General features: G+C 41.2%; 1 protein-coding gene across 3 annotated transcripts in view; it reads left to right on the plus strand.

Moving 5' to 3' along the window:
• Positions 1-27,868, plus strand: part of LOC105565451 (histone deacetylase 4) — a 145,665-nt gene that overhangs the window by 70,823 nt on the left and 46,974 nt on the right. For 2 of the 3 annotated variants that reach the window (XM_012018671.1, XM_012018672.1), the window contains one exon: positions 20,887-21,205. In XM_012018671.1, coding sequence (XP_011874061.1) covers positions 21,151-21,205 — 55 coding nt within the window. In that variant the 5' untranslated portion in view covers positions 20,887-21,150. Of the gene's footprint in view, positions 1-2,835; positions 2,917-20,886; positions 21,206-27,868 lie in introns of those variants that run through there. The other variant, XM_012018676.1, reaches the window with a different exon arrangement.

A 27,868-nucleotide genomic window follows, 5' to 3' on the forward strand; every position in this document is an offset into this window, starting at 1 on the left:
GGCAGGCAACGGTGGGGCATCATCTAATAGCGAGAGGTAGAGCGGCGCGCCGAAAAAAAGTTGTCACGCAGCGAGTGGCGAGCTTCAGTATACACTCCCCGCTCGCCCCTCGCTGCGTGACAACTTTTTCGGCGCGCCGCTCCACCTCTCGCTATTAGATGATGCCCCACCGTTGCCTGCCGAGTCCGGCCTGCCGCCTTCTACGCTCTCATTCGCTCAGACATTAAAATTAATTTCTCGATAACTACTGCGAATTTTGCAAAATGGTATAGGACTTTTCTATTCAGTTTGCCCCGGTCTATCTACCATCTACGGGACATACGGGTATTAGGACACACCCTGTATAAGGGCCGGACTCAAATAGTTTCGGAGATACAGGCTGAGAAAGGATACAAATAATAAATATATTTCCTAACTCGTACTTCCGCCGTTGTACTGTTCCACATGGGTTTGCAACTTTCCACGTGAAGCGAGATCCACTCCACACCTCTGACATAGGGTGGGTAGGGTTATTTTTAACGAAGTGGAGCCCCCCCGAAGGGGGGGCGGAACACACTGTCTTCACGCATACATTTTTCCATCTACATTTGGTGGAGAGGAGTGACTTATATGTAGGTAGAAAAATGTATGCGTGGAGACAGTATGTTCCGCCCCCCCCCCTTCGGGGGGGCTTCACCTCGTTAAAAATAACCCTACCCACCCTATGTCAGAGGTGTGGAGTGGATCTCGCTTCATTATTGTTCACGTTCCGAAACACTTCTATACGCTGTGACGATCTCTAAGTGAATGATAAATATTCTCTGGCGGAAATATATGAAGACTTTCAAACGTAAACAAACAGGGACTACCGCACCTCTCCGCATGCAGGGATGGGTGGGGGTGGATCTCGGTATACGTGAAATATTAAGCCGGGTCTACACTATGTAACAAAACATGCTATATGTTTTTGTTTTGTTTTTAACATTGTTGTATAACTTGTTATATGACTTCATATAACTTGTTATTGGACACTATTTTTGTAACAATAATTTTATGTACAAGTTGTTAAACATTTTTCATCTCAGTATTCATAATGGCGTCAAACGTAGAGGATGCAATTCTCGCAGCAGCAGCTTGTGTAATTTTGACTAGACAACATATTAGAACTAAACGGCGATTCTGGGTGCGACCATCATTAGAAGCTCGAAAAAAATATAGTGGTACAACCCTTATAGCAGATCTTGAAAGAGATGACAGAGATATATTGACGGGAGAAATTCGGTGTGACGGTAGTTTCAAAAACTTTGCATGGATGACAAGTTTTGATTTTGAATACCTCATAAACATAAAGTTTTATAACTTCCTTTGATCTTTACCGACAACTAATGGATAACATATAACCTGCTATATAACACGAAAAATGTTATACAACATCATGTTATATAACATTTTTTCTTTTCTTTTTGTAACAAGTTGTATAACTTTGCTATATAGCATGTTTTGTTATATAGTGTAGATGCGGCTTTACAAACCTATATATTATTATTTGTAACCTTTTTCAGCCTGTATCTCCGAAACTATTTGAGTCCGGCCCTTATATATATATATATATATATATATATATATGAAATGACTCGGGAAGACATCCCCAACAACATGTTTAAAAATCAAGCGAATCGGAGAGGAAGTCGCTTTTATGCACAATTACCGAAACAAAATTTAGTTGACTCAACTGAATTTCTTGTCTGGATACGAGCAAACAAATCTTTCAGTTGATACAAGAAAAAAATTTAGTTATATCAACACACAATTTTGATTCGATTCAATAAAATTATTTCATTTTATTCGACAAAATGGGTCTCTCGGTGTAGTATACATTTTACGATTTTGCCACAATTTTGTCCATTGTTTACATGAAAAATGATTTTATTATTACATTACAAAAACTATTACATTCATTAGAGGAAAAAAGTGACCGAAGACCCGTCGATGGTTTGAGATCGTAGAGTTAATCTTGGGCGATTCCATTCGATTCGAATTTGAAGCGATTCGTATCCCTGTTATGCTCGTATCACACTAGCGACTCGCGATTGTGATTGCATCGGCGATTACGATTGGCTATTTCAAATTTTTATGGCTGCCTAGCCAATCACAATCGCCGATGCAATCGCAATCGCAGTCGCGAGTCGCTAGCGTGATACGGGCGTTACGCGGCCCACGGCGCCGGAGCCGCGAGAGCCGGTCCTGGAGCGCGAGGGAACGTGGACACAACAATGCTGTGTCTCTATAAATAATCGAGCCTGCGACGGCGGTCGCGCGGCGGCGCGGGCGTCGCGCGCGCGCAGGCGCGCGCGCGCCACAGTGGTGAGGAGAGGTGCGACGCGGCCGCGCGATGCAGTACCTTCCGTCGTGTCGCGCGGTGCGTGTCTCCGCTCCTCGCTGCTGCCAACAACCGCTCGATCGCGGCTCCGCTCTCGCGCGCCCGTCGACGCGACCTTCGTCCCGCGTACCAGCTACCGTCGCCACCAGCGCGTCTCCCGGTTGCACCAGCGACAGCAGCAACAACGTCGCGCCGTTGCGCGGCGGTGCACCGCGCACGCTCTCGCGCGTATCGCGCCTCGGTGCGACGTCGCGTCGCATCGCAGTGTTGTTCGCCGACGAGAAATGACAGTCGTGGACGCGGTCGATCGCGTGTGAGACCCGTGGTGCGGTGCGAAGAGTCGAGTCGCCGCCAGATAGGGGGACGTTGAGTCGCGGGCCTGTGGTGAATTCGAGTGTGTTTCGTCGTTGGATTCGTCTCTCTCTCTCTCTCTCTCTCCCTCTCCCTCTCTCTATCTCCCGCCCTCGCCAGTTCCCTCGCGCGCCTTCGGCGGCGCTTGAAATCGCCCAGCGGAGCAGCACGGGGGAGGGGGATCTGGAACGGATGCCGCATGAGAGGTAAATGGAAGAGAGATTGCGTTCCTTTTTTTTTTCTTTCTCCTCTTTGCGCGCCGCGCGATCGCGCTCGCTCGGGGGACGAGCGCGGTCGCGGGCTGCCCGCGGCAGCGGCCGCCATATTTCCGCGATTTCGCGGAGAGCGATGTCGCAACGAGTCGCGAGGCACGGCGGAACGCGGGCCTCGTCGTCGCTGGCCGTCGCGCCGACGGTCCCGCGGATCGTCTTCCACGACGCCCCCCTCGTTTCGCGCGTCCCGACGCTGCGTGCGCGCGCGCGCGCGCAGCCCGCGTCTCGGAGCGCGAGTATCTCTCATTCGATAGACTATACGGTTGACAGTGTGCGAAAGCGGCTGACTCCGGAGCAAGGGCGAAGACGCTTCTCTCCCACCCCTCGCTCTCTCTCTCTCTCCTCCCCCCCACACGCTCGCTCGCTCGCTCGCGCACGACACGCTTTTATCACGCGATCCGTGGCGTCGAATATTAATGAATGTCACCGCGGCGAGAAGAGAGACTGCGCGGCGTTCACTGTTTTCGCGCGCCGCGATAATACTTTTCAGGAAAACGGGACGTCGATGCCTCGCGAATGCCGATCACGTCCACGGCCGTGCGAGGCGACGCGACGCGACGCGATGCATTCACGTCGACCGATCGATCCATCCTCGAGCTTCAATTTCGCTCGATACCCGAGGAAAACGTGCAAGACCGCGGTCGTCGTCGCCAAACGTGCGTCGCGAATACACGTGTCAGAAGCGTAAACACAACACTCGCGAAGATATCCGATCGTGTGGGGTGGGTGGGTGGGGGGGGGGAGGAGGAGAGGGAGAGAGAAAGAGCGAGGCAGCAGGAAAACGCTCCGCACGCAGGAAACACCTGTTGTGTGCGACGCCCACGTTCGGAGTCGATCGCTCGCTTGCGCGCCGCGCTGACAGTAGGTGCGTGGCAGTCGATTGTTAAAACTGGCCGCTCGGAGACCGAGCCGGACTCGTTTCTAGGAAGCACAAGTGAAAAGAGAGCGCGGTGGGGGGAGAGGGGGAAGCAGAGGTCATCGCACGCGCTTTAAGGGGATGCTGGAGTGATTCGGCACCTTTGGCACCTTCTGCTCGTAGACCTTCGATTGGCGAAAACGTTTGCGTAACGCACAAATTGTGCGGCTTTTGCGTACAGACCGACGGTGTCCCGCTATTTAGATTAAGTGAAAGAACAGTGCGGTATCGTTGAAGTTAAATTTGGAAGCCTAACAAAAAAGCTATTCACTCGAGTAAGTTATATATAGGTTAGGTAACCTATTTCTCGTGTTACTTATTCAACTTAATTCTAAATAGTGGGACACTGTCGGTCTGTACCATAGACAATATAAAAGATAGACTGCTTATGAGGCAGTGGAACCCTAGGTGGGGGCATCCCCCTGAGGGAAAAGGACAACATGAATTTATTTGGGTATCTGTCTTCCTCTAGTGGACGTGATCTGAGGGCGATCACGTGTTCACGCCCACGTGATCACGTACACTAGAAGAAGATAGATACCCAAATAAATTGGTGTTGTCCTTTTCCCTCAGGACATTCCCCACTACCTCATAAGCAGTCTATCTTTTATATGTCTATGGTCTGTACACACAAAAGCCACGTAATAATTTGTATATTGCACAAATGTTTTCACGAACTGACAGCTCCAGGAGCAAAAGTTTGCCAAAAGTGCAGAATCACGCCCGGGCCTTGGGGTCCCGGGCTCTTCCGATCGTCCATTTCTGTCAATGACGGATCAACTGTAATCTCGGCTCACCCTCACCTTTCAGCGCCTCTTGATTCTTAGAATGAAAAGATAAAGAGTTAATCCGTGCCGGTGGAAACGCACGTGAGAGGCTCGAGAAGAACCTTTTTTTTTAACGCTTCGCAATCCGAATCGCTCTCGGACGACAGTATTTTAATACTCTAATTGCTCTTCGATATCTGTATTGACATTTGATAGTAGTGTTATTAACGCGGGGCAATTGAAATGGCAATTGGTTTTTCTCTTATCGGAAAGAGCGTGCGAGGAGCTAGTCGTATAATTTATCAGAGGCAACATCGTTCGTTTGTTATTCGCTGCTTTGAATGTTTGAAAAGGGATCGTCGTAAATCTGCGCGCTGAAATTAATCCGTTACGTAATTCGCCAAGGCGATTGGACGATAGTTAATCTCCGCACAGATTTCCTAAATAGATTTACATTTTTTAATTTGTTTCCCCGTTATCTTTGCACGAAGAGACACGTGCTTTATAGCGAGAACTTGCAGAAATATAGATTATGTGCTCCGGGTTCTCGAGACACGTGCACGGAGGGAAGTTTATCTGAAAATTATGTAATCGTGGAACAACACGACATTTCGAACAACTGTACGAAAGTTTTTTGCTAGTAAAATGTATGGTAAAATTGCAAAAAGCTCTCATACAGTTGTTCGAAATGCCGCGTTGTTCCACGATTACATAATTTTCAGGATCAATTATTTTAAGAAAAAATTCGTGTGCTTTGTAACGAACGGTATAAAAATATGAATTGTGTATATCCAGTTTTGAGACACGTGCCTTATAACGAAAGCTATAAAAGTAAAAATTATGAATTAAAATTTTTTTCAGGAGTTAGCACAGTTGACATATATACATAATTTATCTGTCTATATTAATACAAGATACGAAGTACTTTTTCCCTCTTTTATTTATCATATAGACTCTTTTTTGAGAAGCATTGCTCGTTCCAATACCAAAATCTTTCGCAAATTGTTAATTCATTAATCTAAGTCTACCATAGCAAAGTTTACCACGGGATAGCAAAAAGAAATGCCTATACTTTTCCTTTCTGATTTTACACGCTGTTGAATTAAACAAAATGAAGTTACTTGAATTAAACGTTGAATTAAACAAAATGAAGTTACTTGAATTAAACGTTGAATTAAACAAAATGAAGTCACTTGAATTAAACGTTAATGTCACGGGCTGCCACAAACATAAATAATTCACTCAATTGTATTTGCTATGGATTTTAATTTTAAGCATTCAACTAAATGTCCGGATTATCGAGCCAACAATTTGATGTTTTACATTGATTAATACTGATGTTGTCTCAACGATTTTATTTCAATTGCACTGATCGTGTTGATACGACACCGTTCTTTTTTTTCCGTGCATAACCCTATACATTAATTCTACAATTCTATAGAATTCTACAGTTTTTCGAATACATTGTTTCTCATTGTCGCGAGTGCAGACTTCTACACTGACAGAAAAAAAACTGGTTGCAGTTACCACAATTTCACTATAATTTATAGTCATTTTAGTAGCCAACCACATTTTTATAATTCTTCCAATTACGTAAGTTATGGTTGACCTAACAATGTATCCTAGTTCTTAGAGACACAATATTGGTCCATGCAACTTACGATATAGTTGTCACAAACCAATACGAGCTTTTAATTTGGTAAGGTGTACCATAAATATTGCAATAACAACCACAAGTAACATTTCGAATAACTTTATGTAATATTCCCCGCTTTTTATTATATATACATTGCGTTCACTATGCTGATTGGTTACGTCACTTTGCACACATAAAGAATAGTACAAGAAAGCATCTTTCAAAGAAAAGATAAGTGATCTTCTATACGAACATATAAACCTATCCGTATTTATAACATTCTATGCGGTTTTCTTCTCTTACGAGAAAGTCTTCTACCACGCGTCCCTCTAATGAGGACATTCTGAACCACTTCACTTTTGTTTACCACCTGATTAGTAAGGTGGGTGATAGAAAAGTAGTTAAATTTACTGTTATTGTGACTGTATTTACTATATAAAAATAACTAACTAATTTACTGTTCATTACCTGGATCTTTTAACAGAATAATAGTTGAAAGCTTATACTTTATAGTAAATTTTTTTAATAGTTGGCATCACTATGTCCATATGGTTGCTATTACTAATATTATAGTAATAATGACTACAAAATATAATAATATTCCTGACTATAATTATTTTACTGTGCAATTATAACTTCAAATACTAGATATTTTTCTATCAGTGTACGTCTGGAAATATCGTTGGTGAAGGGAGACACAGGCGTCACGGCGATTTATGTATGCCGTTCGCTGTCGAACGCAAAGAATCGGCATTTTCATCTCTGCTCGATGAATGAAGAACGGCTATAGCCGCGACGCGACGATCGAACGGATTCGGTTCTATCCCCCGTCGATCTCTCCCCCGGACGTCGCGTCGCGTCGCGTCCAGCGGTCAACGAACGAAAACTACGCGCGGCGAGGAGGATTCACGCGCGCGAGTCGCGAAGTCGCGCGCAACACCACGACGGCGGCCCACGATCGGCGTCACAACGATCACGTTTCTCGAATCGAACGGTCGCGCGCGTAGAATTGAAAATGACGATGTTACGCCGTCACCGCGTAAAGGTCCTCCTCCCGCGTGCGTCTTTTCACACGCGCGAACGGATCGCCTGACATTTGCGCCGCTCGCAGACGATTAATATCTTCGATAACCTTATCCGGCCGAAAACCCATAAATAATATTTTGCGCCGTATCGAGATAACGCTGTCGCGGTACGCGATGCGGATTTGCAATTTATTTATTTACTTAGCCGAGCCCGCAGCGCCATCGGGTCTCAAAATAACCAACGTATGTACGTTTGACAGTGCACACACGTGCTATGTATACTTTTTAATCTAATTCAATTTAAAACGATCTTTTTATGTGCGCACGGAGAGAACTTTCTCTTGAAATTTACCCTGAAAATCATGTCATTGTGGGACAGCATAGCATTTCGTAGAATTTTATGAGTTTTTTATTTCACTATGTACGCTTGGCTAAAATATATGATAACGTTTCAAAACATTCTCATAAAGTTCCTCAAAATGCCATGGTATCCCACTGTACATTTTATTAGTAAAGTATGAGTTTTTTAAATTTTACCATACATTTTACTTTACTAGTTTTGTATTATAGTTTTATACTATACTATACATTTTACTGGAACGAATGACACAAAACATACTATTTACTAGTAAAGTAAAATTTCCGAAACCCTCATAAAATTGTTGAAAATGCCATGTTATCCGGCGATTACATGATTTTCAGAGGCAATTCTTAACGTGTGGTATAACGGGGTATCGCCGAAAGGAAGTACTATATTTCGCAACGGAGGAATTACATTTTATTTCAATTATCGACGGAATGTTATCGATATTATGTAAAGGGCGATATGGAATGATACAAAATAGACAAAGTAATGGAATTAATTTCGTACGCGGCACGTGTGCGTGGCAGCGCCGTTAATTTTATTTCGTATATAATTTCATATAACCGACAATGCGTTTGTATACAACGCAGATTATATTACCGGACCAATTAGCAGCGTGTTGAGATATGCAATTTAATTGGGTTAAGCGGATCTGCGAGTGCGCAATATTGGAATCTTCCACAGATTCGACGCGCGCGTGTTTGCAGTCGATAAACACGTATGAAATCGAACGGTGTTTGCAAATCGCCCGAGTTGCAATTCGAGATGTTTAAAAAAATATATATATCTCGTGATATTGAGATAACATTCGTTTTATGAAATCGAAAAATATTCTAATTTTACCGAAACGAAGTGCACGCAGAATCAATCTAAACTCACGCGCGTGTCTTTCGAAACGTGCTACAATAAATTAACTTCTTCATAGGCTAACGCCGTAAATTAGCAGCTGCCGTCCATAAGTAAAGTTTATTTGCAGAGATATAACATTTTATTTGCATACGTAAAAAGTGCAATTTCAAGGAGAAAAGCTGTTGCGCCAGTCACAGATAAGGTATTATTTATGTTTCAACGTTTTCATTGAAGAGAAATTGTTTTACTCTTTAACGGGGAACGCCGTGTCTACGGTAGGTGGATATTATTGAACACCTTCACGGGATAATCTCGTAATCACGCGATGCCGATTTACATAATATGTAGCGGTGACGTAATAATTGCGAGATTCGGTTACAGCCCGAGGATTCTCGCGATATGTCTGTAAAGGTAAAGAGATTTTAGCTTTTGACAAGCGGTATCGCCACGTATCTACGCCGACTCTACTGTCGAATGTCCTCCGGGAGGGAGGCTGCATAAAGCGAACTTAATGCGGGAGAATTAAAATTCCACCTAGGTCGCACCGCGAGCGCTCCCTCTATTTCTGCCTTTCCTCGCATACCGCCATTGATTCATCGCGCGGCATTTCACAACGTGGAAACTGAAGAAACTTACTTCCGAAGCCGCGTCCCCACGTAACCGCGTAACCTATGTGCGCGCACGCAACACGAGAGGGAGAGAGAGAAACGTGATATAGAAACTTTCCCCTTGTAAAACGCACGATTCGCGCGTCGCTTCTTTCGCGAAGCAACGGATCGCAAATTCGTTCTCCCCGAGTTCCGACCTACATAGCGGAGTTCCCGCAACTGCCCTCGTAATCGCGAACTATCGCGCCCGCGGTGAACTTGTTAATTAACTCGACGAATCTTGGCATAGTTTTAACTCACAGACGCCACGCAGTCAGTCAATTTTGTAAGTTACTATGCGTTTGATAATCGCAGCCATTGGCCAATTGTGTCTGATTTTTTGGGGGGGAAATTGCCCGAGGTGCCTGAAGAAATTACTCCCGAGTCTTTGAAAAAGCGTACCTGTCAGGGGATCTGGCGCAAATCACAGAGTTTATTTCTTTTCGTACATCATCAAAAATGTAATTTCCGAATGCCACGTGTCTCAATCTACACAGGGTGGGCCATTTTTAAGTCTCGCCCCAAATATTTCATTTCCTACGCCTTTTACAAAACACAGCTTTCTACAAAAGTTGTTTGACCTCAAGGGGGATACAAGCGAGCGATATCAATTTGTTCGCAGATGGCGCCACTTTAGAGATTTCATCATGGCGGTTATTTTTCTGAATGGAAGTCGATTTTTTTCTCGAAATGAAAGTTATAGCTGACAACCAGACGAGTACAACGGTTTTTTGTTCCTTAAAATTGAATCATTTTTCACTGAGTTACAGCGCAGGCATCGTACAGGACATTATTTCACGAAGAGAGATTACTGTTGCAGTTACAGACGGAGAAAGGATATCTCCTTATTTTTTTATATCCGTTTATCGCCGAAGAGAAAGCGAGGAAACTTAATTTATCTGATGTACTCAGAAAGATATTTCACCTCGTCGCAGAAAGGCCATCGAACGTTACGTCGCGCGCACGACCAAAATTTTCCACCGTCGATATACGGAATTAAATTAAACGCCTTGGGCGTGTCGGGAGTTTCGCCGCGTGTGAATTCGCCGACGTGAATCTACGGACACGGTTGCCGCTTCCCTGTCTACAGACACTTTTAGCGAATTCGGTTGCTTGCACTAGTGCGCACTGAGTGCACACTATAATATTTTTACTATACTATATTTTTCCCCCTACTGGATTGCTTATAATACAAGAGCCAATCAGGATTCAGCCTTAAGTCACCTGATCCAAAACTCTGCATCTTTATTGGTTCTCGCAAGCAATCCGGTAGGAAAAATAGTATCGTGTGCCGTTGGCTTAAGGCTTGTTCACAGTCAACTCTTATATCAAAGGCTCGTCTTCGATATCTCTTGAAATATTTCTTAGCCAGTGAAATGATCTGTGAAGCATTCATACGGATCATTTCTATTAGTTAACACTTTTTCCACGTGTATTGAAGACGAAGTTAAATATAAGAATTGAATGTAAACAAGCCTTAGCGTGCACCTCAGTGCGCGCTAGTGCAAGCAACCGAATTCGCTACTGGGTGTCTTCGAGGATTCAATATTGTGCCACGTGATGAGATGCCAGGAGCCCCCGCCTTTACCATTCGCCGCTCCCGTTTACGCGTATTTGAAACTCGTTCCACTCGCCGCGGACGTGTGCGAATACGTGTGTCGCGTGTACGCGCGCGCATACGCAAAGCTGCGTGATCGGCGGGTATATTATTAGACACGAAAGTAGCGATGAAATGTGCGAAGCGGCGGCAAATTTTGCACGGGACCGCGAAAATAGCGAGGTGTGCGAGGGCGAGAAAAGCGTAGGAGTCACCGTCGTTAGTTGGAGCTCTCTCTCCCCCCCCCTCTCTCTCTCTCTCTCTCTCTCTCTCTCTCTCTCTCTCTCTCTCTCTCTCTCTCTTCTCTCTTTTTCGGCCTCATTGATTTTTCCCTCGCTTTTCTCTAGCGTCGTCGCGCAGCTGATACACGAGCTCGTTGACCGGAGCTTCGGTAGAAAACGGTAGAAGAACCCTAAGGCGGGCGTTGCAAAGTGATGGATTTATCAGTGTCTACAATAATTCTATTATAAGAACTGCGGCTTAATAATTTATCGGGCTGTTACTTTTTTACACATTTCAACACATTTTCGAGTGATCAATAGCAAAATGTTCTTATATTTTTGTACACCGACATTCCATGTCTGGGGCGATTGCATGATTTCAGGGTAAATTTTCAAAGAAAGTTCTCTCCGTGTAATAACGTCATTATTTTTATTTTATTATACACTTATATATATAATATAAAATATAGAATATGATATATATTTTTTTTATTGTTACAATGTAACAATAATTATTAATTCTAAGAAAATAATACGTACACAACTCAGTGCTGTTTTATGTTTCTCTGTTTTGGCACACAGCGATACAAATTATTTCGCGTTCTACAGCCCGCGATCTATCAGGCGTACGCGGCTTATTGTCGTGGTGGCGATTGGCTTAATCGTCTTAATCGCGACGCGAATTTCCGTGTGCGCTTTTATCGTTGTATATCGGTACGTGAAAAGTCTCGGAGGCGTGGCAACGTCGAATTTAGATTCTTGGCGGCTACTCAACGAGAGAAATAGACTCTCGGTGGGTAGGATAGATAGATAGTCGCTTTTGCGAGAGAGAAAGAGAGCGCGAAAGAGAGCGAGGAGGAGGGGGAGAGAGAGAGAGAGATGGAGAGGGAAAGAGAGGTACAGAGAAGCGAAGGGCAAGAGAGGAAGATAAACGGACAGGTTTCGGCGCGCAATGGTGAAACGAAAGGAATCGGGCAGCGAGAAAAATATATATAGTCCCCTCTTGTGTGTCGAATGTGGTGTTCTATTGCTGACACACCGGTTAGAGACTCGACTTTTGATCGATGGCAAAGTAGCGCAGCCAGATTTGTCTTTCGGTTCGCGTTTCTATCGAGACCGTTAACTCCAATCGGACGGTTGTTGCGTTATATCCCCGAGGAGGGGAAAAAAAGGCCCCGTCGACTAATATCGACTTGATGTAACGCGTGTAATACAGCAATTTCTGCGCGAGTACCACGGCGTGATACAAGCGGCAAATTAATAATTGATATTCCGGCCGATTGCGAGGGATTTACATAATTTGTTCGCGCGTAGTTTATTTTAAGCAATGTTTGTTTCGAGAGTTTGCAACGCGCCGGCAGAAATAACAGGTTGATTAATTGAACGCGGACTGATCTGGAAGGTAAGGCGGGCCTTCCGAATTTCTAATAATACCTTGATCTTGCGCATTAAAATGCCCTTGTTTAGTTTTACACGCAGTCGTGATTATTCCATTTCGGCGAGCCGCGGCATGGCCAGCGTTTCAATTATTTACTTTCAATCTGACATCGATATATCCGACCACGTTCCACGGTGGCTGCGTTACCGCATAGCGCGCAAGTTTCCGCTTTTTAAAGAAAAATCGATTCGATCACTATGGCTGCGGCTATATCGCGGTGTGTTGGATAAATTAGTGAATTAATAATACCCTCGTCTTATACGCAGCGAGTTGGAACACGTTGCGTACGCGCGCGCGGATCACATGTGTGTGTGTATGTGTGTATCAGCGTTTGTACTCGCGTATGCGTGCGAACGAACTAGCCGCGACTTTTCTCCCCGAGTAGGTATATACTTTCTTCGGTCACCTCGAGGAACACGTCACACGATTCCGCATGTACAATCGGGCTATAGCCTTTCCACATCACATGCCGTATTTCTCATGGAATTTCCGTGTCTCCGACATCGACAGGATTTTGGAATCGCTCGCGCGAATCATCGTGCGAGTCGTCGATAATAAGACAAAGTAATGTCCACTGGGCACTAGTGGGCATTGGTGCGTAGGTACATGATTTTGGTGAGCGGTTTACCCCTCGGAAATATATAATAATCTTAACAAACTATAATTTCAAATCCAAAATTATCTTTAATTATAATCGTGTACTTTTGTGAAGAAACCTGACGTTTCTTGACACTGTCAACCGCAATGAGAAAAAGAGTTGTTCTTTAAATACGTATGCTTTTAAGTTAAACATACTTCATTTATATCGAGAGACATCTTTTTTAACATATATATTTTTATTGACGAATATTTTGCGAGCTAACCGATATTTGCTCGACAGCCCGTGACCGTCGCATATAATTAAATTAAGAAATGTTGTTTCAATTGAACTTTTTTCCTCGGCGTAACGTGTACAAATAGCGCACGGTTAATTTTTAGATAGTATACCGAACGTTATTCCTCTCGATCTCCAAACGTAATTAGATGTTAGCATCAATTCGCATAGGTGTGTCTAGCCTCGGGGCTTTAACGGGTGCGACTTATATGGACGAGGGAGACGACCCAATCTGACCCAGCAATCTATATTTATCATTTTGCATCGTTTAAATGTTACATGTATCTAATCGCGAAACACGTGTGTCAACATTTATCCGAATGTCAATACGAATCCATCGTCGTTTCAGTTATCTGTTTTACAATTCTTAAAAGAGAAAAAACGATACGACTATAAATAGATTCGCAATCTCTCTGAAATATTTTTTTTCTATTTTCCCAAGAGATTTCTTATTTACGACAGTTTCGGTCGCTCCGCAACCGCGCGTATCTTTCCGCTTATAATACGAGAAGAAAGTCGCCAACGCGCCTTAATCTTCTTCTTTGGCATGCCAGAATACCATTATAATCGCCTTTGGCGCTCTCAGGGAGTCTTCGCGTATAGAGGCGGCCAGGAGGCAAGTTCAACATCCCGCTAATGGTACAGGTTCTCCACCTCGGCAAGAAGAGCATTCGCAAAGTGGTTACCGCTCTAAGAGAGAAAAGATCCGATCGAATTATAGATAGTGTGTATTGATAACTTTGAACTTGATCGATAGATTTTCGCATCGTCTTCTTTCGATTTTTATTTTCTCTCTCTCTTTTTTTTTATCGAGTGCTCACTCCAAAATTCAATCTCTTTCTGACAGAGTACGTTATTGTAGTCAATAATGTCGTAAATGACGCAATACACTTTTTTTCCTTACTAATAGGCAACTCGCGATGTATCAATTCTTTGGAGACTCATGAAATTTTCGTTATTAATTTACTATAGTCTACTGTAATAGGTGTAAAATACACAGAAAAAAAGTGTCAGGTCAACTGTTATACAACTCAAATTAACGCGATTATTGTTTTGTATATACGCAGCAATCTATAATCTTCTTACAAGCATTTAATAATCTTACATTCCAACAATATTACAGTCTTATTTAAATGCTATAATCGTCACTTCAAGAATATACATATAATTATTTTGGCAATATTTTAATCATAACCATCGACTTGAAAATATGTTATTTCCTATCCAATATTGTTTCCTCTCCATTCAAGAAAATTATTCTTAAATAATAAGCATATCTTTTTCTTGATTGAATTACATAAAAGTGCTTCATTCAAGTAAGTGTTTTTTTCCTTTAACGCAATATAATCTCATTTCACAATTTTCACGTTGATACTAAACATACTTTCAAAAGAAGAATATATATATTTTCTTTCAGTCTATACATTTTATCAGTCCGATATTTTGTTATTAGATATTATATGAATATCAGCTCGCTAATTATAACTGTTTTATATAATTCAGATTGTTAATTATATGAGAGGGGACAGAGCCGTGAATGGAAATTTACGCCCCTTTGTGCAATTACCTCCCATCCCTTTTATCACGCCGAAATAAAAGAATAAATTAGGATTGGAATTATAAGTTATTATTTTACGTTTACGCGAGCGTCTAAGTTCTCCGCAAATTTTTTGAACTCGCGCGCGCGTGAGTAAAAATTTAATTTCTTTTATGGAGCTGAATGAAAGTTTTACAATAGAGCTTATAAAATTCCAAGTCATTTTTTCTTCCTATTTTCTCATATAGTGGGAGACTAGCTGCAGAGGAATGTTTATCGCGCTTCACGTGGTAAAATCAATTTAAATATATTCTTCCTGCGAACACGTGATTTTATTTACACGCGAGAGAAAACCAATATGTGTGATATTTGAGGAATGTCTCCCGTTCGACCAGAATGGGCGACAAGGTATGCCGGAGGAATCAAATTGACTCGACCACGAGTGATTTCGCGGAAAGAATTTTCAGAATCGAATCTTTTATGTCGAAGACGCACATGCAGGTTAACTGGGTCAGTCATCGTACGATCCTTTCCATTTCCTACGATGATTATGGTGTGTTGTGCGCACAACCATAAACAGCCGTACCGAATGTCGCAGCTCCCCGCTTCCATAGCGCAGGTGAGATGCTCGGCGAAACTTAAGCCAACGGCACTCGATACTATTTTTCCATACCGGATTCCTTACGAGAGCTGATTCAGCCTTAAGTCGTCCGATCTAAAACTCTGCATCCTTATTTGCATCCTTATATGCTGTCGTAAGCAATTCAGTAGGGAAAATGGTATTGTGTTCCGTTGGCTTTAGCACCGCTGTCTAATAGTACGAAAATGAACGGTCGAATTCGTTGGACAAAAACAGGAAAGAAAGATAGAAAGATGAAAGACGTCAACGCGATATTTTTGTGATTGAGAGTTCAAGCAGATCCTATTGCAATCGCACCATTGTTAACATTCATTTATGCAAATTCTGCGACCTACATATTCTCTGCTCAAGTCCTCCTTGGATATTCCGTAGTTTCCATTTTTTTTCTCTCTCTCCTTTTGACTTGATTTTTGTTTCGATAGCAGCGCATAGTAGATTTGTCTACTCACTTAATACAAAAAATCTTCACTAATTATTGTCCATATAAACTGCATTATTTATTATTAATTCAATAATTATTCTCGCGTTATATTTGCTGCCTAAAGTTGTATGTGCGCAGCCGTATTGAAATTATTGAGAAAGAATGTGGTACAAGTTTTCGCCAAGATGAATTTACGGCTAATAAAATAACATCGATTAAGCGGCGAGAAAAAGAGAGAGGGTTTGTCCGTGGGTCAAAAAGGTTTACGATAAAAGAGAAGAAAAGGAAACGCCGGATGACGTCACGGCAGTCATTCGCGCCACTTAGGCGAAGTCAAGGGATCAATTTACGACATGAATGGTCAACTACTTGCCTCTCCCGAACATTCCATCCTCCAACCTCGAAACCTCTTTCCGCTTTCGTTCACCTATCATTCGTACTGAATCGATGACATGACAAACGACGCTATCTCGCCGATAACAGAATGAATTGCATAATACGTTGATGTAATGTATTATTAAGTAAGAAGAGCGTAAAAGAGTTTTTTCCCCGCATTAAAGTGCGATAGTCTTTTTTTATATGATCTCGTAACCGATTAATTACAAGATTAACATTTTATATATTAGACAAAAAGTACACAATTTATTAATTAAAAATACATATTAAAAAAAAATTTTACGCACATATAAGGCTAAATAGAGGGAAAATATATACAAAAGTGGACGCACGTATATACATGTGTATACGGAGTGTCTCGGAACTGATAAAATCAGCGGGAAGAGGGTGACTCTATTGGAAAAATAATTGGGAAATGTAGAATAATATTTTTTTTCTACGAGGCTTTGTTTTCAAGAGAAACTATGCTGCGTCCTGCATATCGTGATTGCATAATCGATATTACGAGTGTCGAACAATTGTAACAAAAGCAGGGATTCGCTTATCGGTTATTCGTTCGATATTTATCTCGGCGAGGAAACAGCGGGGATAAGAGTGGGAATGTGCTACGCGGCTTCGCGAAAGGGAAAAACGAATTTCGCCGCGATCTCAATGAGAGTAATGACGCGCCTGCGCTGTGTAAGAGGTTCTTTAGAAGGAGACGTTCAGCTTAGTCTTGTTATTTGTATCTATTATGCGGTCAATGATCTTCCTCTCTTTCGCTCGCATCTATATCGACAAAGATTGACTCGTCTTCCCACGTACGCAATCTCGCGTTATCTATGTGGGGGGTTTTTTTTCCAGGACCATTTAACGAAAGTCGTGTACGTAAGAGCGAAGCGAAGATTTTTATTTCGAGCCGAAAATGTTTCGAATTTCTCGCGTGCCGATTATAATTGACAATGAGACGAGAAATGCGAAATATATCATCCGCTCATAAATTATCGTTGTTTAACACAGGTCATGTGTGTAAAAGTTGGAAATATTTTGCATTGCTCATCCACTGATTATTATAACTGCTGCGAAATGCGAAATAAAATGTAATTTACGTATTATTGTTAGGGTTCATTCCATACATTTGGATCGTTGAAAACACGAGATTCTGTGTGGAGAAAATGATTTCCGCGCACGATCTAAAAATGTAAAATTTATATTACGTTATTGTGCGATTAATGTCGCAACGTTAATGCCAGCCGACAAGTCTCGCTTGATAAATGAAGACCCATGACTTATCACGCGACTAATATTTTATTCTCGCTCGCTCGCAAATCGATTGTACGTGGTGGGGGTGTATAAATGGCGACGAGAATGAGAGATACTCTAACGTCTCGCGTTTCGCTGTGCCTCTGCAACAGTTCTACCATCAATCATGCACCCCGGACACATGCGCGAAATCGACGGTTACGTATTAATCGCGTCAATATTAAGGGGCTGTAAAGTTAAACGCCCAGTAGCGCTGCTGGTTAACCTTTAAATAGCCAGTCAGCGTCAGAAAAATAAATACGATGCACGATTTGGCAACTTTTTGGCACGCGTCGCACTCGTCGCGATTATCGCTAGCAAGGACATTTGACACTTGTCGGAGGCACGAAATTAGATTTTCATTCTCTGGCGTTTGCGCCGACGATTCACGATTTTATCTTACGTATAAATGTCAAATCTTACGTGCGTATAATCGCTGCTGCTGTACCTTTATCGCCGCACGGTTTCCCAATTTTTCGTATTTTTCATTTGCACATGATCTGTAAATACAATAATTTCGTGTACAGCCAACGAGAATTATCCACCCCTTTGTTGTATCTGGCTGATTCATAAGAAATATGAAACATACTGAAACATGTTAATTTTATTTTTAAGGGAAATGTGTGTATAATTGTGATTAATTCAATCGTGCTGCTTCAGATTCCTTGATAAGAGTTGGTACCCCTTCAAAAATTTCAAATGGCATTGGAAGTCAAGGAATGCATCGTTTAAAAAATTTTTTCGAACTTTAAAGAAAGCTGTTCTTCTTTTTATTTAAGTAATTGCTTCTTGAGAAGTCGCATTTGGAAGTTTTTTTATGTAGCAACAATTGAAAACTTGCAACTTATAGAAGAATCTACTTTATTAAATATTCGAAACGCTCTCCGTCAGTTTTTATGCGATAATAAAGTCTCTCTTTAAAGTTGTTATGAATATTTTGAAACATTTTCAGCGTTGTTCTACGAGACTCGTCCACTCTTTTCACGTAGATCTTGTACGGAATTCGGTATTGTAGCATAAATTATATTTACCTTTCGAGTATCTCCGAAGAGACGAAAATTTAACGAAGAAAATGAAATGAATTTGCTCACCCAATTGTACTTCTCGTGTAATTTGGGAAAACACGATAATTCAAAAATTACCTGACCGGTGCTGCGGAGAGCAGTCCCATTATGCTGAAAAAAATTATTTGTTTTCAGCAAAAATAAATAAATGAAAGGATTCTTACAATTTTCAGTAATTTATACAATCACTGGGTCAATGTAATTTTCCAGGTTAAGATATACAGTCAAATCATTTGACAGGAAAAAGGACTCAACAATATAATTACCTAGGATACTCGTAAAAATGTCGAATTTTTCACGACGTTGCGAGTATATTTCTCTAAATATTCTGGGATTTATTCCAATAACAATTATGTTGGTTGAGTGTTCCGTTAAAACAATGCGCACTCGTCGAAAAAATAAATATATTATAGAGTACATTAGTATCGGGCACTAGAGATTTATTTTCTCGTAAAAATAATTATTCATCTCCAGTGAGCTCTTATACAAGTTGAATGTTGTAGGTACGGGAACAATAAATCTTCAAAATCCCGCAAACACCAATTTCAGGTATTTCCGAGACTTCAGACAAGATTGTCTAGAACTTGATGTATTATCCAGCAATATAAATCTTACAAACGCCACTTCGGTGGTTTTATTTACTGTAAAACTCTCTAGATGATATTTCTAGTCGCTGATCCAGTTTCATAAATTGTTTTTAACAACGAATTCAAGAAACAAATGCGAGAACATTTTGTCTGGATGTCTCTTGAATATTGATTGCCGCTTACAATTTCCAAAATAAAGTCCAAAGATTTAAACGTTTTAGCTGTTTTCTGTAGTGTATGCAATCTTTACAATATGAGATATAATCACAACAATTGACAAGATTTATTGATCTCAGTTATGACTTTGACAACGATAATAAGTTTAAGCTTGTAAAAACTGTCGCAAAGATCGTAATGCAATTTGTAACACTTTGGACTCTCAAATATGATTTCTCGGAAAAAATGAAACGTTTGCTTAAATTGGAAAACACGATATAGTTTAAAAAAAACTGAAAGATGTTAAAACGTGTCGCTTGACTCCTTTTGTTGTTTAAGATCTTTCAAGAGTAGCCTTAATCAAATAGCTAATGCAGAACGGTTAAACTTATCAAATCGCACATTGCCCTCAGAAACAAACTTGACATGTTGCGGCATATTTAGCGTAAATCAGTCCATTACAAAGGGAGGTGGGGAGTTTTCATTGTTTTACTTTGTATAATTATTATACTTTAACCCTTTTAGCGCGAATACTTTTGACGAATCAATCGTGCGCGGAATACTCTACTCTCTGCCTATGACGTACTTCAGGCTTTTCAATAAGTGTAACGATTACACTATTGATAAATACTTATGCTTGTTAAAAAATTACAAAACTTGTAACATTTACGCAATTGAAAGCAAGCAGTTTACTTATTAGGTAATAAGTTTACCTACAAGGTGTAAATTTACACCTTTAATAGATGGTCCCAATATTACCCACTATAACAATTGTAATTTTATATGTAATTTTTTTAACAGTGTGATTAATTTTACCAAAAAATACTCGAACGATATAAATTCTGATCTTTCCTTTTAGTACTAATTTATAGATTTGTGTGTGCAGATACTATAAAATCGTAATAAACGATCTCTAAAACGTAAAACGCATTTGTTGCGACAATGCGCATCTCAAGTAGGCGAAAGGCTAGAGAGAAAAAAATTTTCGATACTTTATTTTTATCCTTAACTTCCGCCTGCTATTTTTAATCATTGCATACTTCGCGCTTGCCTTTCAACTCGTTTTAAAAACTTGCGTTTCCAGTATGTTTATATTCAATCGCCAGAATATTATTGCCGTTGAAATTTCTCGTTTTGGGAAGAAAATACACGTTGCGAACACTATTCAGAGATGACGCTATCTTAAGTGCAAGAATGTTTGGAGATTATATAGAACCGAGTACAAATCGAAGAAAAAAAATTAATCGGTTAGAGAGGGAGAGAGAGAGCGGAGACATATAGAGTATTGTCTTAAAAATTGCTTTCTCTTTCCGTAATAAAGTCTTATTAGTCGAGGCAATCGTACAACAAAATTGAATGAATATTATTAATAAATTATACTTTGCTGCTCTATAGCTATAACTATCACAAACTTTTGCTTTGTTTACGATACTCCTCGATCTGTTTTAAATCAGATGAATTGATGATTTTCCTTTATTCTCTTTCTAGATCATCTCTTGGATGCGCGAAAAGTGCGGTAGAGAGCGACGAGCGCAGAGAAAATCACGCCGCTAAGACAAGGGTGATGTTTGTAAATTGTTAGTCTTTCGGGAACCGTGAATCCGCGTCTCGTGGCGAAAAGATAATCACGGTGTTTACGTTTGCGAGTGTTAAAACCGGTGTTAAGTAAGAGAAAGGGAGAGAGAGATCCGGATGATGCTCCGCAGTGGATACTAAATATCTCAGTGGATATACTACTTAAGAGTGTGGCATATGGCCCTGGACTATGGTACTACCACTTACAATATGCACCACACGAATCAACTAGGTACGTATCAAAGAACGTGTGCTTAATCGTATCGAACCGGTTTCGGCTTTCTTTTCGGGTTTCTTTTCGGGTTCTCAAAGATCTTGTCTTTTTCGCAAACCAGCATACCTCCCTAAAGAATTTTGGCTTCTTGAAAGGCCTCTTGTTTCCTTAAATTAAGCTGCTTTCAAATTTTATTTTTAATATGTAGTTTATTTGAGAAATAATTAAAATTTTTTATTTATTTTCTTATGAAAAATATATGAAAGTTTTTAATATCTAATAATTAATTTTGTTACAAAGTATTTCTCATTGTTTTCGCTTTTTTTTAATGGAAAGAGGTCTTCTAGGAGTTCTTTAAGCCATTTGACGAGGCATCGCTTATCAATCGTCTCTATTAGCTTTAATATCATATTAATGCTTAAAACAGTTTCCACATCGAGAAAAAGCTTGAAGCCATTGCTACATGAATATTAACGATATTTAATTTTTTGCATCTTGATTTATTGTAAAGTCCTCGCAAAAATGATAAAATATAATGAAAAAGAGTGAGTTTCTTCTGGTAAAAAATTCGAATTTTTTACTTGTAATTCTTGAACATTTAATATTAGTTATTCTTAACTGAATAAACTCCGAATTACGTTTTTGTGAAAGAGGAGTCGGTTTAAAGCTCACTCGACGAAGCGGAAGAGGAGAAGAGACAGCGTCCACGTGTGTGAGTTCATGTTTTAAGAGGCCACGTATACACAAATGTCATCCTATATATAGCAGCTGTTCTTCTAATCTTAGCAACCGGCCACCGGCCAGAGACGCGAGCGAAAAACGTATCTACGATTCTTTCTTTTTTTATCTTGGTCACTAGAATAAGATTTATTACCTGTAAAGTATTTTATTATTGCACCGATCAAATCTTCAAATTAACTGCACTCTAATTCTGAAGTGTTTCATGTTCTCTTAAATATAAAGAGTACATGACTCGTAATACTTAAGTTATTTTTAGTGATTTTTATTGACCATATCTGGCAATTTTAATAATACAGAAAATTTATCGCGAAAAATATTACCTCAGCCAGGGTTTGAACCTGGACTTCCCTACACTCTAGGCGGGAGTGTATGAAGTTAGCACCCCACATGGGGTGGTAAATATACTTATTAAAAGATGTATGAAAGATTGCTTTTTTCGTCCGTATAAAATTAGTTTCAGAACATCGGTATATAAGTTCACTAAATAGCAAAAAATCTCGTTAACCGCAGACTTAAGCATTTATTATTCAATTCCAAACAAAACGTGGTTTTCACAAATATATTAATTTTATTTTTGTACACGCTTGTAATTTGTGATTGAGAAGTACTTACATTACTTTATATTTACATGTATTACGGAAAGAAAAATGTGGCTGCCGTAGTTAAAAACATGCATGTGACAGCTAAATTTCAGTTGTAAAATACAGACAGCTAATATTTAGTTGTGACAGCTAAATATAGTATTTTGCTACTATGCCTACTGTATTAGGTACTGTATTAGCACAGCGACGGCAAACCGTTTGCTGTACTTTTTGAAATTTATAGTTATAGTAGCAAAATATTTTTAGCAAACCACGATTAGCTACGGTAGCGAAAATTTTTTTCCACGTATTATGCATAAAATTGAAGAAAATAAGGCTTCTTCAGACTACTATAGGGGAATTTGCGACACCATAATCTATTGACTATAACTCGACATAATGTGATCGAGCGACCTACCTTCTTTTCTGACCCAGCTGGGAAACGTAATTTCCATCGCGTGACAGGACTATCTCGAATCGTTTAATTATGCAGCCAGCGACATCGCGTATGCGATGGCAAAACAATTGTAATAGGATTGCGACGTGATGTTCCGAGAACGATCGGTTATATCTGGATGATGGGTAATTGACCGTACAGTTATTAATTTAAATCACCGGAATCATGCACGCGCACACACAGTTATACACAATAACCTTATAAATATTTTTTAATCTTCGTGCACGCCGCGGTCAAAAGTTTTCTCCCGTACCAGGATTTAAAAATTACAACCAAAAATTATTTAGAAAAAGTGCATGACGACCAATGGCTGGCAAATTCTAATTAAAGAAATTCATTGCAAAAAATATTACCTCAGCCAGGGTTTAAACCTGGACCTCCCCCTACACTCTAGGCGGGCGTCTCACCAATTCGACCACTGAGGCATGTGGTAATACTAGTCGCAATAAACAGTACTACTGATGGCATCTTCGTGTTAATTTTTCTGCTAGAACTGCGCGCCGATTCGGGTTGTCGGCAAAAATTATTTTTTATACGTTCCTACGGAAAGATGCAAGTGGAAATACCTTGAGTTCTCTCGAAAACTTAGTATTTTGATATATCGTGGTCTCCAAAAGACGGTTTCCGATATGTCGGCACGTACAAGTACGCATACGCACGCGAACGCACGTTGCATAATACGCATGCTCCCTTTTTTTACGCGTCGATTTCATATTTAAACGGACATCGAACCGTGGACCTGCGTTGACTTACACACCGACTTTTATTCTCTAATAATAGCCTCTTGTTCACAGGTTATTGTTGTGCATGTTACGTACGTGTGTGCGTATGTGCTTTGGGATATTTATTTATCCGCGCTACACACTGGCGCAGTCTTCAAGTATCGTTCCATTATAGAACGTACGGAATTAGACGTTTCAATTTGCGTTAACCCCATTTATTTATGGATTTCCCATATCTACCGGCAACTATTCTCGCGAATTTTCTTATGAACTTGGATCAGTCTCTCTTGCACGGAAAGTTCGCCGGTTAGTTTTTCAAAATTGCAACGTTAAATACTTTACCGAGCTATGTTACGATATGAAAGAGATTGCAAAATCGTCGTCGAAATGAATGAAAGCTTTATTGGCCTTTTATAATTCATAGAATTTCATTAAATAAAATATACCAACTTATGCATTACTTAATAACTTTTCGTATTAGACGGGAAATGGTAAAGTGTATCAATATTTGAATTTATTCATCGATTTGTGCCGAGACGGCATTTCGTTTTCATCGATCTTTCGCAAAAGGCTATAACACTTCTTCTAGTCTGCATCGACTTCCCCGACACGGTATACGTGGCCGCGAAGACAATCGGGTCGAGGATGGCGAGAAATCGTGCGTGAAAATTAGATAGCAAACGGGCGGATGATCGTGTCTCTTACACGAAGTGCGCGTTCAAGTCGACGGGACCGCTGCCAGAAACGTCATTTCTCTCGCCAGAATTGTCAGTAGGTCGGACCACTGTAGTTAGAATAGTAGAGTTCACCCGACTTCCAAGTTTTTCGCTAACAAACGCAGTTAGAGGATGGATAGTAAGTATTATTTATCCCAATTTCGTTGCACTATTTAGTATATCAATTCATTACAATTAACGTAAGAATCTCTGGTTTCTTGGCTCCTTGACGTCCATGATTTCAACAAGAGTTTTAACAACCTGCGAATGTGTGGCGCGAAGAGCAATTTCTTTGTACAATATTCTCGTACTAAAAGAATAATATAACAGCGAGGAAAAGGATTTTATACAAGCGCGATTTACTATACAGGGATCGTACTTTCGGGAGATATGAAAACTTAATGAACTAAGCCGTAGCCGGTACGTGAAACTTTTCCTCGGACGTCAGATCAGCTGCGGTGGTCAATATCTTTTCGCTTTTTATAATCGCTAATGACAGGCCCATCGGTATGTTCTCTCTCAGGGAAAGGAACACCACTCTCATTTTCCGCGAACTGTGGGAAGAGGATGATCGAACGCCTTGTCGAGATGGGCATAAAATTTATTGTAATTAGCAGTTAGGCGGGGTTTAAGTGCGTACATCCGGAGAGAACACTTTGTAGGAGGTTGCTCGTGCGGCGCAATTACCTTAATTAATGTGGGCCCTAATTGTCTTTGCTCGTAGTCGAGACGCACTCTACGCATTGCAGCACAGCCGGCCAGACTCCGACGGGGCTCGGGTTGCATTAAATGAAATCTACCGTCGCGAGAGTTGTGGCTGCATCGTAACGCGAAGGAATGGGAACGGCGTTGACGCGAACCCCCGAATCTCTCGCTTCCACGGGAAGAGAAACGAACGGTCGTTCGATGATCCTGACGAAAATTAAATTGTCGTATTAACGCATACGAGATTGTGCAACGCGAAAATATTCAACGTCTCAGAAGTACGAGCTCTAGTTCGCATTATATCTTAATTTTTCCGATTGAAAGGGCCGGTATTCATAGCTCATTCTTATATTTAAGTTTTATTCGAGACCTGCGAACGTACGATCGCTGCTTGGAAATTTTAGAAATTGACATCGCTATTAAAAATCCACTGACTACCGAGACGTATATGATATTATGAATTTGCTGCCACAGACTCACGAACTCGTTCTGTTTCGGCATAAATTAATTTTTTCAGTCAACATTAGATTGTACTTGAAAAGGACCTGATAAAGAGGTCGAAACGTTGTGACCCAAATAACTTGTTGCCAGTCTGGTCGACTTTTACAAGAATTTTCCCTTTGCTTATATTTAAGACCTTCCAAGATGTAATACACCAATCACAGAGCTATATTGGCAACTTAAGACATTACTTAAGATCTTGAAATAAAAATGACCTAATACCGTCCTTAAACGCATATATTTTTTAAAATATCGTTGGCTTCGTTCAAAGTTTTATCTATAATATTAAAATACGTATGTCTAGATCGGCCTGATTAAAATCGCGTTAAAGTACACACGCGTTTATGGAATCAATACTTGTACATGCACATACACCAAGTGTGCCTGAACGAGCGACTAATCTTTTTTTTTCCTCCCTAAGTGAACATCGACGAAATTCTCTACTCCGGCGGTTTAGCGAAAGCGAGACCTTGCGCGGAGTTGCGAAAAGTCTCGCTGGCAAGGTGCAGCTCGTCCGCCGATCTGTCGGTACACATTCTGGCATAACGTGCCAATTTTCACGGGGACGTGAGATCGAGGCACGCGAGTCGCGTGACTCGTGCGAGCGAAGCCGTGCAATTTGTCTCGCACACGCGCGAACTATAGTATAACTAGTAGGCCCACTCTCGGTCGCCCTTTGGTCTTTGCGGTCCCGATCACGTGGTATTCCGCCATGTCTTTGGTCTCATCACACCACACTACCACACATACAACTTTTCTCTCGTTGACTCGACCAGTAAAGTGTCGGATGCGCGGAAGGGATCGACGCAAAACGAAACAAATGACAGAGTGGGCATACTAGTTATACTACGCGCAAACTTCACGTCGTAAGATCGAGGCGCGATTGTTCGAAGGGCTGATCTCGTGCCGAAATTTGTTCAAGCGGCTCAGAAGCAAAATACTTGGGAAGATGCTCGCACATCTTTTTGCTAAACGTGGATTGATCTTCCTGTTCGTTTCGTGCTTGTTTCAAAGAATTCGAAATCGGAGCGTTATTATAACACCGATATAATCCAATTTAACGCAATTGACAGGTGAGGTGTTAAAAAGATCTCGAACTGCTTTTAAATCGCTCGTTAATCGCGGAAAATTCTTAATTTGTAACGACGAGTGTAACGTCGTTAGCGAATAAATTTTCAGTTTGAGATGAAATTCCAGATTCAAGCGCTGCTCTCTCGACGGGAATGAGAATTAAGAAAAGAGGAAAACGATGCATCGTGTGTCGCACGTGTACTTCAGATTAATCTAGGATGTTACCTGTCCACGTACGGAACATACACCTTATCGCGTTCGATAAACCGAGAATCATCCCGCGAATCGAATTTCCATCGGGCGCGCGCGTTCTTTTCTTTCCACGCGACGCCCGCATTGGACGGAGATCGGAGCGGGTATCGAGCGCGTGACACGAGGCGAGTGCATAAGCCGCGAAATGTCGCGTCTATTCTTTCCTCGCGCACGGCGGAAGGCGTTAAAATGCGGCCGCCCCGGTGAATGCATTGACTCCGCACGCCGACTCCGGCGGCCAGGCGCTTGCGTTTTTAAAAATGTATGTCGCGCACCGCTATCGTCCGTTCATTCGCGGAGACCGCGTCGATGGGCGCCGCGACGCCGCTATACCGCGCGCGCCGGCGGAGTTCCGGCACAAAGAATCGCCGCGGCCGCCGCAGAATGCAACCGCGATAGAACTGAGCGCTGCGACGAGTTTCAATGCATCCCCCGGTGCACTCGCACGCGGAATGCGCGCCGCGCCGCGACCACTGACGTGTAACGCTCTTCCAACGAATATATAATAGCGGTTTCATAAAATTGATATCGCGGAATCGTAGCGACTGGAAATACCGAGCCCGCTTCTCGCGAATGTAAAGAACCCGCGTCTTGCACGCAATTAACCCTTTGAAGCATACATTTTTCTATTGTACCAGTTTTTGTGAAACTTTGTATACAAGGGCTTTTTGGAGTCGCTGATTACGAATCCGTTATCAGATTTTTATACTCCAAAATGGCGGATTCAAGATGGCGGAAATCAAAACTTGAAAGAATAACATCATTCAACTACTGTAATTCAACTATGCTGAGAGAAACATTATTTAGATATTATTAGGACCCATGGAGTCTAAATTCCAATTAAAAATTCTTATAGAATATAGAAAATAGCGCGCGCGAAATGGCGGATGTAAGATTGAAATTTCATCGTTTCTTACAATTTACTCATTCTTGGC

Source organism: Vollenhovia emeryi, unplaced genomic scaffold (genome assembly GCF_000949405.1).
Source record: "Vollenhovia emeryi isolate VEMERY1.0 unplaced genomic scaffold, V.emery_V1.0 DF939152.1, whole genome shotgun sequence".
NCBI classification, from domain to species: domain Eukaryota; kingdom Metazoa; phylum Arthropoda; class Insecta; order Hymenoptera; family Formicidae; genus Vollenhovia; species Vollenhovia emeryi.